General features: G+C 37.3%; 1 protein-coding gene across 3 annotated transcripts in view; it reads left to right on the plus strand.

The window, feature by feature from the left end:
* Ice2 (interactor of little elongation complex ELL subunit 2) overlaps positions 1–14,126 on the plus strand; it is a 42,411-nt gene that overhangs the window by 3,710 nt on the left and 24,575 nt on the right. For all 3 annotated transcript variants that reach the window (XM_036193136.1, XM_036193138.1, XM_036193137.1), the window contains exons 4-9: positions 7,431–7,680; positions 9,073–9,192; positions 11,136–11,273; positions 11,770–11,886; positions 12,270–12,429; positions 13,318–13,499. In XM_036193136.1, coding sequence (XP_036049029.1) covers positions 7,431–7,680; positions 9,073–9,192; positions 11,136–11,273; positions 11,770–11,886; positions 12,270–12,429; positions 13,318–13,499 — 967 coding nt within the window. The remainder of the gene's footprint in view (positions 1–7,430; positions 7,681–9,072; positions 9,193–11,135; positions 11,274–11,769; positions 11,887–12,269; positions 12,430–13,317; positions 13,500–14,126) is intronic.

Below are 14,126 nucleotides of genomic sequence, written 5' to 3' on the forward strand. Positions count from 1 at the left end.
CCTTTTTATATAATAGGAGTTATGGTAGTATGTATTATTATACATGTATCTAGATGATAAATTCTTAGTTAAAGCATATATGTGCTTTTATTTGGATAGATATTGCCAGATCGTTATTTAAAGCATTAAAATAAGTATTAATGTCTTTGGTAGTGTAAGCTTTAGAAAGTTAAGATTCACATATGCATTTATGGATTTTTTAAAAACTGTTATTCAGTTTTTATCATTTCCTGGAGATAACTAATTTTATAAAACTTTCCAATCATTCAATACCTTTGATTATTTAAACCAAATAATGTTTACCAACATCCTTTACCTTTTATTTGAAATGTTCTTAAGGTCAAAGGAGAAATAGTCCAGGGTTGGTCTGGTGATATGCTCAAACCATGGCCCTGGAGAATTGCCAAGGGTCCTGAACTAACTTGACACCCAGGTTATTACCTGCAAAATTTCAAGGGAAGCAGGCAGAGGCAAGGAAGTGCTGACTCAGCGCAGTGCCCAGAAATGATATACCAGAACATTCACAAGTGATTCCACAAAAATGCCTGAGGATTCAGCAGAAATGCTTAGTGGTGACCCAGCAAAGCCTCCAAACAATGGGTCAGCAAGAACACCAAATGGATAGCCCAGCAAAAGCCCAAGTAATTCAGTGTACTGGCAAGTTAAATGTCATTTTGATACAGGTTAGAGTCATTATGGAAGAGGAAACCTCAGTTGAGAAAATGCCCCCACCAGATTGGCCTGTGGGCAGCCTGTGGTACATTTTCTTGATTGATGATTGATGAGGGCTGTGCTACCCTGGGAATGTGATCCTAGGTGCAATAAGAAGATAGGCCTGAACAAGCCATAAGGAGCAAGCCAATAAGCAGCAGTCTTCCATGGCCTCTGCGTCAACATCTGCCTTCAGGTTCCTGTCCTCTTTGAGTTCCTGCTTTGATTGCCTCAGTAATGAACTGTGATATGAAATTGTAAGCTTGAAATAAACCCTTTCCTCCTCAAGCTGCCTTTTGGTCATGGTGTTTTATCACAGCTATAGAAACCCTACATAAGACAGCTTAGAAAATGCTGAATGGTGCCTCTGTAAAACCCCAAGGGTGACGTGACAGAAGTGCTCTGGGACAACTCAGCAGAAATTCCAGGTAGTGAATCTGGAGAAAATTGCCCAAAGGTGGATTAACAAAAGTTTCAAAAGATGACTCAGCATAATCGTTCAATAATAATAATTCAGCAAAGCTGCTAGATGGAGACACAACAAAAATCTCCAATAGTGGCTCCACAAAAATACCCAAGAATTCAGTAAGCCACCAGTTAGTTACTTAAACAGAACACTAAATCATGAGCCAGCAATAATACCAAATGATAACTCAACCTGATATCTAGCGTGATTGTGCTACCTGGCACAGCCCTGAGATGACTGCCCCATCTAACAATGAGCACAGTACCCAGTCATGATGGAGTATGATGACTCTTAATAGAGAAAAGCAGGACCAACTATGTATACAACCATTGGCTTTATTTTTCTGAAGAAAAAATTTCCACAGCCCAGAATCTGTAACAAAAATCTTGAAATAGAAGTGACACCAATCTCCTTAATGTCATTTATTTAAACCTATGAGCAACACAGGGATCTCTGACAGATTAACTTGAGATTTGAGTAGCCGACTGAGTCTCAGGAAGACCTCTATACACAAGTGCTCAGGTTAGGACAACTGGACTGTGTGATGCCTGAGCACAGCTGAAGCACTATCCGGTAATCTGGGAAAATACACAATCACGGTAACAGGTGTTGGTTTCAAAACAGATTTCAGTATCTCCCATATCAGCACCTGTTTTAGAGCCAGAGAGAGCAATGTCACTCCGCCTGGGTTTACACTATGTCCCACCCATTACACTGTAAGAAAAGTTACCTGTTCATGCTAGCGGGGCTAAGTGATGATGTGGATGACTGCTCAGTGTGGTGGTCACCTTGTGTTCCTGAGTCACAGAGGAACAGGGTATGAAAGAATCTGGAGACTCTAAGGCACCTTGCTAATTATCTTGTTCAAGTCTTCACTCTTAGTAGTTGAACAAGGCTAAGTCTGGACAAGCTAAGTAGAAACTCAAAAATAACAGAACTTATGGAAGAGCACATTGTTGTAGAGAAAAAAAATTCAAACATACAGCAGAATTAGAACTTTAGCAGTGACTACCATTATACCCAATTCTTGGATTCTGTGAACATTTTATTAAATTCACTTATCTGTTAATCTACCTTTAACTCTACTCTGTGACATTACACCTTGTTTGGATGCCTTTGAAGTGAACTAACATTTGTACTCCTTCCCTTAAAGTAGCATAGTGTTGTTTTTTCATTTTTCATCTATTTATTTAATATCAATTTATATACATTATAGTATCAGGAAAAGTTACAAAATCACTGGACCCATAAATGTGAAATGACATGTTAGTTTCCTAAGGTTCTCTCTCCAAGGCTTTTGAGGATTTTTTAAAAATGTGTGTGGGTGTTTTGCCATGTCTGTGTACCATGTATGTACAGTGCCAGTGGATACCAGAAGAGAATATCAGATCCCCTGGAACTGGAGTTACAGACAGTTGTGACCCTGTCTGTGTGAGTGCTAGAAATTGAACCTGGGTCTTCTGCAATAGCAGCCAGTGCTCTTAACCAGTGAGCCGTCTCTCCAGTCCCTTTTAGGATATTGATGGCAGACCAGGCAATGGCAGAGGCTCCAAGGAACACAGGCCTCTGTCTGCTGCATGCTCTCTTCCAGGATCCTGCTTTCTCATTCCAGCTGTTGGAAGCTTCTTCCTTCCTCTATGATCTCAAGTAGCTGCAAGGAGTGCATGTGTCTTGTAAGGAGAGAGGTTATTGAAAGTTCTCTGATCCTCCTCTTACCAGCACGTTTCCTAAACTCTTTAGTTTTGATTTGGGAGCTCCCCCCTCTTTTGTTAATGTTTTAATTTAACATACAAAAATAATGGGTTTCATCATGGCATCTTCATCCACATATTCCATTATACTGTGTTCTCATTCCTTCCCTCTACCCCTTATCTCCCTACTCCCTTAGCTGTTTCCCTTTCTCCCCCAGATAATAACCCTTTGCTTTCTTACTGCATGCAATCTGTTATTCTCGTGATTTTCCACTTCCAAATTAAGTTCAACACAAATATATAAAGTTTTCAATGTAAGATCATCATTTGTTTTTCTTAATCTGGCTTATTTTGCTTAACAAAATAATTTGTAGTTGCATCCATTTTCTTGTAGATAGTCTGATTTTTTTTTTTTTTTTTTTTTTTTTGAGCTGAGAATCGAACCCGGGGCTTTGTGCTTGCCAGGCAAGGGCTCTACCACTGAGCTAAATTAGCCTAGCAATTTAGCCTAGCTAGTTTGCCTAGCAAGCGCAAGGCCCTGGGTCCGATCCTCAGCTTTAAAAAAAAAAAAAAAAATTAGGCAAGAAACTGATTTTTTTTTTTTTAACGGCTGCATAAAATTTCATTGGGATGTTTGTCCTAGTCTTCATCATTTTGGATAAAAATTTCTAACTTTATCTTTTTTTTTTTTTTTTTTTTTTTTTTTGACACAGGTCTCCTTGTGTAACTCTGCTATCCCAGAGCTCACTCTTTAGACCTACCCTCATCTTTCTGCATCTGCCTGGTTGAGTTCTGGGATTGCAGGTGTGGCCACCATACCTGCCTTTCATATTAGTCTTCATTCTCCCACCACTTCTTATTTTGATGGTTCTTTGGAAGTACAGTTTTGCTTGGCATTTCTTGGACATGAGTTATATAAAGGAGAGGATTATTTTTCTGGAAGTTAGCCTTTAAAAAAAAAAAACTAAAAGATCTTTTTCTTAGAATGTGCTTTCCTGTCTTTAGACTTTTTAATACAGCACGGTTTATTGGTGTAATTTACATTTTAATGTAAAAGAGAAGCACAAAGCATTGGCATGTGTTTCTAGATTTGTTGTTGTTGTTGTTACAGCAAAGAACTGATTTGGGGGTTCAGTTATTTAGAACTTTGCTTGTTGGAAAAAAAAATTTTCATTATCCATAATATAGTAATTTTTGTGTTCTCTAGCATGTTGGAATTGTGTTGATTTCAAAACTGTGAAATTTTTATTCAACCCCATCATATCACCGAAAGTCATTTTGCTCTTAATTTCAGTATAAAAAGCATTCACTAGACTGTTGTACTCTACACATGTTTGTAAGAAGCAAATACCACCAGAATAATGTGATATTAAAAGTTAGTGTGAATAAAGTAGAAAGTCAATATGGCATTTTTTTCTAAAAAGAGTTCTTCATGTAGCAATAAACACCTGCCTTTATTTAAAGCTAAGCATTTTAGTTACAGGTATTTATACTCGAGTTTTAAGCCAACAAGTTACTAAATAGTTCTGAATAAGATGGGGAGAAATAGTTGCTGTTAACTGATTAATATAAAAGAAAACTAAACTCCAAGATTCAAGTAGATTTTGAGATAAGCCCAGATATATTTCCAAATGTGGTTTTTAAAGAAACTGCCAAACTAGTCAACTTAGAGTCTAGCAAACTAACAGTTTGGAACATTCCTTTATTTCGTAGCAACTTGAAGTAAAAAGGAAAATGATAGTTGACAAAATGAAGGAGGAAATTTCAAACTATCAACTGAAATAAAATGCAGTGGTGTAATGTATGTAGGTAGTGCTGTTGGGTACTTGTGGCTGCACCTGATGAAGATTTTGACAGCACCGCACTTGAAAATGATCTTGATGTGCTGCCGTTTCATTCTGTGCTGCATGTAGCCAATTTAAACTGCTAGAATGTCTTGACATTCCTACTCGGGCATATCTGAGTCAGCATCTCATTGCTGCAGCAGCTTAATTAAATTTGCCAGTTTGTGCCAGGAGGACAGACATGTTCTCATATTCAGAGAGACAGCTGTGAAGCAGTATTGTTAAGAGTTGCGGACACAATACTGTTAGGTTTGAATAGCTCTCAAGACATATTCTAGTGAGACATCAATTTGCTGTAATACATTTCTACCAAGATCAGCAGTTAATATTCATTTTGTTAACCTAAAATGAGCTTATTTTTATATAGTTAGCAGAGAAACTTTGAGCTAAATATGTGTTCTTTTGCCTGTATTTCTGGAGTCAGCCTAAACATCCCAAATTTAATTTTCAAAATTCTCTTCCCATTAATTAACTAGCTATTTGTTGAGTTTTTCCATTCGTAGTTAATCTCTGAGAGTGTTTTAAAATGATTTTGCTTTATTTGAGGGAGGAAGGTTCTTACTCTTTTCTAAAATACTATTTTCAGACTTTGGAATTTATACCATATTTACTATAGTATTATAAATTAGTAGTTCCCAACTTTATCAATAAGGCCCAAACCTTTTGTTGTTGTTGTTGTTTTGGTTTGGTTTTTTGTTGTTGTTGTTGTTGTTGTTGTTTTTCAAGACAGAGTTTCTCCATGTAGTTTTGGTGCCTGTCCTGGATCTCGCTCTGTAGCCCAGGCTGGCCTCGAACTCACACAGATCCACCTGCCCCTGCCTCCCAAGTGCTGGGATTAAAGGTATGTGTCACCGTCCAGTCCTTTGTACTTTTTTATAACAACTATTTTTAAAAACTATTGTCCCTCCTTCATTAGTCCAAAATGAGATTGGTAGCTGGTTACCAGAAACATAACCTTTAAAAATAGCATGATGTCCTAAATACATAATGTGAAATAGAAAGAACAATACCTACCCTGTATTATGTAGTGTATATGTATACAGACATTCCTACAACAGAAAATGCAATGATTGGGAAGATGGTCCGTTTACAGTGGATATGGCATGTGTACAGCCTATAAGAGGCCCTTGATTCAATTCTCAGCACCAAATCCTAAAATGAACAAGACTGTATTTAAGAGAAGCAGAATAAAACATACTAAGCAGTAATCATAGAAAAAAATAAATGTAGTATCAAAGTAATAACAAATCAGAATTCTTTTTATGTCAGAGAAAAAGAACCTTTACAAGTCGTGTGAAACAATGTCATATGTTCTGAACATCCAGTAGTCCTCCAGATTATGGCCAACCTTGCCCTCTGGTAATGAGTTAGATGCTCCTACTGGCTTAAAGAAATGAATGCCGTAAGGAAAGTAGTATTTCATGATTGCGACCTTTGTTCCCTTCCCTCTCTCCGTCTTCATCCGTGGTCTCTAGACCATTCTTCTCAGCTAGCTATTTGGTAAATTTAGTTTGGATACCTAATATCACGTGTGTGTGTGTGTGTGTGTGTGTGTGTGTGTGTGTGTGTGTGTGTGTTTAGTTTTCTTCTTTTGTGTGGATGAGGTTTTCTTTCATTCATTTGTCAAACCACTGGTTTAAGATCCTGACAACTGAAGATTATACTGTAATCTGGTTAAAGCTCTTGGACATAGCATACACTAGCAAGTATAAATATCAATGACTATTAGTGAATGAGTCAATAGAAATCCATCATTCTCATTAGTTCTCTTTCCTCCATGAATTATCATCGTTTAATTTGGAGCCCAGTTAAAGAAACAATGGCTGTGGTAGAAATCAGAGTTGTAGAGACCAAGGGAAGTGGAGTTTTTTGGTAGATTTCTGTTCTCTTACTGAAATTGTAGGATAACTGAATGGCAAAGATAGAAACAGTTTATGAACAAGATAATCTACAGTTGTGTGTCCTACTAGAATAGTAAGGTGACTTTTTAAATTGGAGGTGTCATTTTACAAACGTCTAATATCAGGTTCTCTGGCTGTTACTACTCATTGCCATCTCTTTGAACACACCTCCTTATAGGTACTCTGTGATTTTTCTTTCACATCCATAAAAAAGGAGAGAGACATTTCCATGGCTTTAACCATATACATGACAGGTAGAAGATTGTCCAGGCTTTCTAAAATCACTACTGCATCCATAAAATATAACACAGTTATTGGAATTTTACTTTTAAGTCTGAGATAACCAAAGGAAACCAGAAAATTTAGACACTCAGTGAGTTAACTTCAAGTGTATGACCTCATTTTATTCTGTTCTTAATGTCCTTTGTGCACCATTTTAACTGATATACCTTACTGAAGAAATTAAGCATTAAAAACCAAATAGCATTGCAATAAGTAAATGTTAGTATAATTCACAAGAATGATTTCCCTTTTAATAAAAGGGGAAAGTTCCAAATAGAATAGCTGGTTGAAGTGAGCCTCTCCCTTTGCATCAGGTGGCTGAAGGTAAGCCTACAATGAGGTCTTTTCATGCAGAATACTTAATCTACTCTAAATGACTGAACATCAAAATGCAGGTGGCAGAGTTAGATAATAATCCAGAAGTTACTGTTAATCATGCCATATTATTCTCCCTTTTGATTGAGAATCGTAAGTTCCATGATAGTAATCTTCATGTGAAAAGCACATATTTGTAAATTGTATTTTTTTTTTCCAGACGTATAGGAGAAAATTTGAATGTCTCAGCAAGTTCTGTAGAAAATGAGCCTGCAGTTAGTTCAGCAACTCAAGCAAAGGAAAAAGTTGGGATGATTCTCCTTCCAAAACCAAGAGTTCCTTATCCTCGTTTCTCTCGGTTCTCACAGAGAGAGCAGAGGGCTTATGTGGATTTGTTGGCTAAATATTCGAAGATCCCCTCAAGTTCCAAAGCTGCTGGAACAAATACAAATGAATTCCTGCAGTATCTGGTATGTATTCATCAGCTTCAGTAAAAATACCAAGAATCGGGAAATAATTCTACTTTACATTTCTTTTCGTTTTTCTTTGTCATTGTTAATTTATTACTTATTTCTCTTACTATTAGATACAGTCGTATTTACAGAAATGGGACAGTGTTGGCATTTTAACCTTTCTGTTGATTTTATTGTAGTTCTGGCACCTGCTCTGCTGTGCAGTGGCCTTATTCCAGTTCATCTTGCATCCTAGCAAGAGTACCTTTACAAGCTGGCTGTGATCAGTTTGAGTCAATTGCATTCATAATCTTATTACAGAAATGACACTATGCTGAATGTCTTTCTAACAAAATCTTTGGTTGTCCCTGTGATTGTTTCTTTAAGATTGAACTTTAAATAAGGTTTTTGGTTTTGGGATTTTTTTTTTTTTTTTTTTTTTTTTGGTTTTTCAAGACAGGGTTTCTCTGTGTAGCTTTGCGCCTTTCCTGGAACTCGCTCTGTAGACCAGGCTGGCCTCAAACTCACAAAGATCCGCCTGGCTCTGCCTTCTGAGTGCTGGGATTAAAGTCGTGCGCCACACTGCCTGGCAGTTTTTGGTTTTTTTAAATAAAATTTTAAGATCAAATGCTACATGTGATTTTAAAGGTTTGGTCTGTAGTTATGGATGGATCAGTTGTTCTTTGAAAGGTTTGAAGTATTTGTTTATCCACTATAAGAGGTTTCAAAGGCGCCTTCACCAACACTATACATTGCTCTTCCTGTTTTGGCCTTTGTTGCATATGAGGAAATGGATGATTTCTTGTTTTACCTAAATAAATATATTGAATACGAATGAAACAAACATCTTCCATGTATCTGTAAACCATTATTTTCTATTTTTTTCTTATTGTTTTGTTTTAAAACAGTGGCTTACAAGTCCCAAGTTGTCTGCAGTCCTTGGTAGCCAAGGGTGACTGAACAGCTAATCCTGCCCCATCTCCAAAGTACTAAGGTCACAATGCTAAACCCACAAGGTGCCAGTAAACTATTCCTTAGAGGGTGTTTGTTTGTTTGTTTGTTTTTTATTTAGTGTTATGTGAGTGACCTGTCTTTACAGACACGAGAAGAGGGAATCAGGTCCCATTATAGATGGTTGTGAGCCACCATGTGGGTGCTGGGAATTGAACTCAGGACCTCAAAAGAATAGACCATGCCCTTAACTGCTGAGCCATTTCTTTAGCACCTTTCTGTAGAGTTTTTAATAACAAATTTATAATTAGTATTTGGTGATTTTTAAATTATTTTCTTTGTGGTGTCTGCTCTGGATTTGATGTTTTATTTTTTTGAAGTTCAAATTATTAGGGCAACTATTGAGGAATGGATATTTTCAGTGAAACTTTATTTAAAGATGTGTACTTTTTTTTTAAGGATATGAAAAAACATGTGAATGAAGAAGTTAATGAATTCCTAAAGTTTTTGCAGAATTCTGCAAAGAAATGTGCACAGGATTATAATATGCTCTCTGATGAGGCACGTCTCTTCACAGAGGTAAAAGATCATATTTACATAAACTGCTGAGCAGTAAATAATAGTGGCATCTCTAAAATGTGTGAAGAAGACCCTATAGCTTAGGGAACTGTCAGCTTTAGCAGGTTAGTTACACAGAGGCCGCTGCACTACTTAGTGTGTGAAGTAGTAGAACTCATGATCACTCGGAATATAGAGATAGGAGGCACTTCAGTCCATACCTGAGGTTGCTGCTGAGGAAACGATTTGTTTGGACAGAGCTGGTGACCCAAGGCCACAGGATTTTAATGTGCTACTCGAGATTATTCACTGTTTAGAACTTAGGAATTTCTTGTTTCTGGAATTTTCCATCAGTTTTTTCATTCTTCGTTTGATAGCAGAGACCAGAAACTGAAAGTTGAACCACAGGTAAAGGTGCACTGTCATCGTCAGATAACAGAATGCACTGTGGTGCCTTGTAAACGTTCAGGGGGTTTCCTTTCTTTTTTTCTTGAGCAGTGCTGAGTTAAATGAATGCAGTTGCAAGCACTGTAATATCCAGCACAGTTTCACCAAGATTTCCTGATAAATAACCAGGACAGACCTTGCCACTTGGTGCTTACATATTAGTTCCCTTTATTTGAATTCTTACAGTGCCCATGACAGAACGGCACCATCAGAGATGTGTGCTCACTAAACTACAGACAGGGTGGAAAGAAGCTGTACCAATAAAGGTATGGTTCACTGAGAATTGTAAAGCAACTTTTCTGTTCTAGCCCACACCTGCAGTGGTTAGGAGTGACATCCTGAATAGCACATAGATGGAAGAAGAAGAAAGTGTTAAACACAGCAGGGCATATGTCCTAGGAAAAGGAATGGGATGTGGAACTACAAGATGTGGCTCAGCCACTAAAGGCATTTGCAACAAGCCTGACTACCCGATTTCCATTCTAGGGACCCACACACATGGTAGAAGAAGAGAGCTGACTCCTCCAAGTTATCTCTCTCATCCTCTGCCCCTCTCTCCCCTCCTTCATACACACACACACACACACACACACACACACACACACACACACACACAACTAAATAATAAAGATGTGCTGAGTTAGTTAATGATTTTAACTTGAAGCATTTTAAAACTGTGTAGAAGGAGGGAATATAGAAAGAAAGTTCGAGCTTCTGTGATTTAAAATACATCCTAGTTGGTTGTGATGGTACATGCCTTTAATCCAAGTACTTGGGAGACAGAAGCAGACAGCTCTCTGATCTCTGAATTCCAGGCTAGCCTGATCTACCTAGTGAGTTCCAGCCCAGAAAGAACTACACAGTGAGAGCCTGTCTGAAAAATAAAGTATATCCTAAAAGGTTTAGGTACCATCCATTGACAAAAGATGACAGTGCTTTTAAAATCATCAAAACTTTCCCCAGTGATGGCTCTGTTCCTCTGAGCTACTTACATGTTATCACAAATATATACTTTTCTTGAGTACTTAGTCTTTTTTTTTTTTTTTTTTCAGAGCAAGTTGTCATGTAGTCTAGGCTGGCCTTGAACTGTTGTTCCTCCTGCATCTACCTTCCAAGTACTGGGATTACAGACATGCACATATTCAGCCAACCCCAGCTTCATGTGTTGCTTTTACCGTATGCAATACATTGTGTAGAAATTTTCATATGGCTTCAGTTTTTTTTTTCAGTTTTCTAAGAAGCATAAAAAATATCTTGTCTTTATGTAATTTTAAATTTTAATAAGATCACTAGTTTTAGTATTACTAAATATCACTATTTTAGGAAATTAGGTTAAAATTTGTTATGAAAACTAAGAAATTAAATCAAGTAGGAAATACACAAAAAGTGTGGATTATTAGAAGAGAGGATGAGTGAAATGGATCTAATTTTGAAATCACTAAATTTATAGTCACATCACCTAACATTTGTTAGGGAAGTATAATACAAATGAGTAGTTCTTATTTTCTATTTCACAGCAAATGCTAAGAGCTTGTATTGAACAAGTGAAGAAGTACCCAGAATTTTATACTCTCCACGAAGTCACCAGCTTAATGGGATTTTTTCCTTTCAAAATAGAGATGGGACTGAAGTTAGAAAAGACTCTTCTTGTTTTGGTAAGGCTTATTCTATGAATGTGAAGGGGGAACTGGGAGCTTTGGCTAGAAACATCCTTTATGTCTCATGTAGACACTGTTTAAATTTTTAGGATACATGATGCACGTGCAATATTGTATGTTTTTAAAATACTGCTACTAATTTTGTTTCTTGACTTTTTTTTCTTCCCACTTTCCTTAATACTTCTCAAATAAATTCACAAATAAGTATATGGAAAGGGTATTTTAGCACTCCCCTTCTTCTGTGTTGTAATTTATGCTTCATTAAAAGAGGTGAGACTGTGAAAGTGGTGGGAAGATTCCAGGAAACTCCTCTGGACCTTTTGAGAAACAATAGCAGTAACAAAATCATTGCATGTGGTTGTCAAAACTACGAATGAATGTCTTAGCTTAAGGAGGTTCTAAGATTAACATTTGAAAGTTCAGTTAAGTTTTTTATGTTGTAAGAAAAATACATTAAAGTTTTCACACTAACATTCATTTTCCACTTATTTAGGGCAGTGCGAAGTTTGTAAAAACAGCATTTCCCTCGATGCCTGTGAAGTTACAGCTTTCAAAAGATGACATGTCTTCCATTGAGACCCCACAGCAGAAAGCTGAAGCTATGCACTATGTAAGTCACAGTGGCTTTCCTAAAAACTTAAAATAATCCTAATAATTGTACTGCACAAAAGACGTGCAGCCTATTCTAACATCCTTTCTGTGATGTTCCCTCCTCCTCATTACTTTGTGGTAGAAATGTTATGAGTGACCTAGATAATAAGACGGAGCTGGGCGGTGGTGGCGCACGCCTTTAATCCCAGCATTCTGGAGGCAGAGACAGGCGGATCTCGGTGAGTTCGAGGCCAGCCTGGTCTCCAAAGTGAGGTCCAGGAAAGGCACAAAGCTACACAGAGAAACCCTGTCTCAAAAAAACAAAAAGAAAAAAAAAAGACGGGCATTGTTCTGTTTATTTATGAAGCATAAATCACAATACAGAACACAATTGTTTTTCAGGATATTAGTAAAGACCCGAATGCAGAGAAGCTTGTTTCAAGATACCATCCGCAGATAGCTCTGACTAGCCAAGCATTATTCACCTTGCTCAATAACCATGGACCAAGCTACAAGGAGCAGTGGGAAATCCCAGTGTGTGTTCAGATGATAGCTGTGGAAGGTTTGTGATTTGGTATGCCAGATAATGTACTCAGAAGGGCTGGAATTACCTCATTTCAGCTGTGCAGACATAGATGGCTGTGTGCCACACACAGATCTCCATCTTTGTTTAAGGAGAATGAGAATGTAACATTTAGACTAGGTAGAGCTTTTTCTGCTCTAAAGTTACAATAGAACTGACTGCTGAGACCTGTGGTACCTGCAGTTATGTTAAGGAATAAGACATAGAGAAGAAATTTGTACTTGGGGTGGCCAGAAATATATGGAAGATGTGCAACTTCTGTTTGTCACTTGGATGAAGGAATGCATTAACTTTATTAGACAGTTTTCAGGGGTCAAATTTCCAGGACTTTGTTGTCTGTTATTGGGAACCAGAATTAAAGTATGTTGACAGAGGACAGCCTTTGTCACCAGTAAATTAATGTTTGCACATTAGTTCCTCTGTTAGTCTGGTTCATATTTGACCATTTTATCCTCCAGAATAATATTAAACATAAAGATATAAATGAGAGACTGACTCTTCATTTATAAAGACAAAACAGTACTACAGGTTAAGAGTTAAGTGTAGTCTTTTGTAAAAGTATAAATGTATTTTGCTAGTTCCTGAAAGAACAAAGGAATAAAGACAACTAACAGTACAGCTCTAAAGCCCAGAGACCTTTAGACATTGTTGGAACACATTTCTCTTGGGGCTGGGTCTTCCTGTCCATCAGTACTAAGGGGCTTAAAGACATGGACAAGAGGGGCAGGTGCAGGAGCCGTGGCACCATTGCCCTATCCTGTCTGGTTAGTAATCCTTCTGACATCCATCTGTTTTCTTTTTTCTTTTTTTTTTTTTAAATAAAACTACCAGATACTAATGACCACTTGCTTTTGATTCTATTTTAAGGTTCCAAACCAGTTAAAGTAATTTATATTAATTCACCACTTCCCCGAAAGCAAATGACAATGAGAGAAAGAAATCAAATCTTCCATGAAGTTCCATTAAAACATGTGATATCAAAAAACACATCTGTCCCAGTCTCTGCAGTCTTTATGGACAAACCTGAAGAGTACACCTCTGAGATGGACGTATGTAATACTTTCTCTCCCTTGCTTAGGGTTCATTTGTTTATCCTTTTGGAGCATAAACTTATATTGCAACTTTGTAGTTAAAGTAGTCTTTACTATACCTATGTTGAAACATTACATGATGTATGATTAATATTCTAGTTTTTATGTGTCACTTAAAAAATTTTAAAACACTTATATTTAGCCATATGTACGTTTGTGTACCTGCATGTGGATATGTACATGTGAATGCAGATGTGCTCAGAGGCCAAAGACATCAGATCCCCTGCAGCTCAAGTTACAGGCTGTCATGAGCCACCTGATATGGATGCTAGGAACTGAACCTGAGTCCTCTGGAAGAGCAGCAAGGGATCTTAACCACTGAGTCATCTCTCTAACCCCCCAACCTAAAATAAAATTTAAAAATCAAGACAGTGATATGAGTACACCATTTTCTGAAACATAATGTATAAACAGTTGACAAATATATGAAAGAATGTTCGCCATCATTAATGGTCAAATAAAATGCAAATTAAAACCATAAAGAACCAAGGAGGTAGCTCAGTCAGTAAAGGGCTTGGTTGTAGAAGCCTGAGAATGTGGGTCCAAAGACCTCTAGCACCCACATAAAAAGCAGGTACGTCTGGG

The sequence above is a fragment of the Onychomys torridus genome, chromosome 7, assembly GCF_903995425.1.
Source record: "Onychomys torridus chromosome 7, mOncTor1.1, whole genome shotgun sequence".
Lineage (NCBI taxonomy): Eukaryota > Metazoa > Chordata > Mammalia > Rodentia > Cricetidae > Onychomys > Onychomys torridus.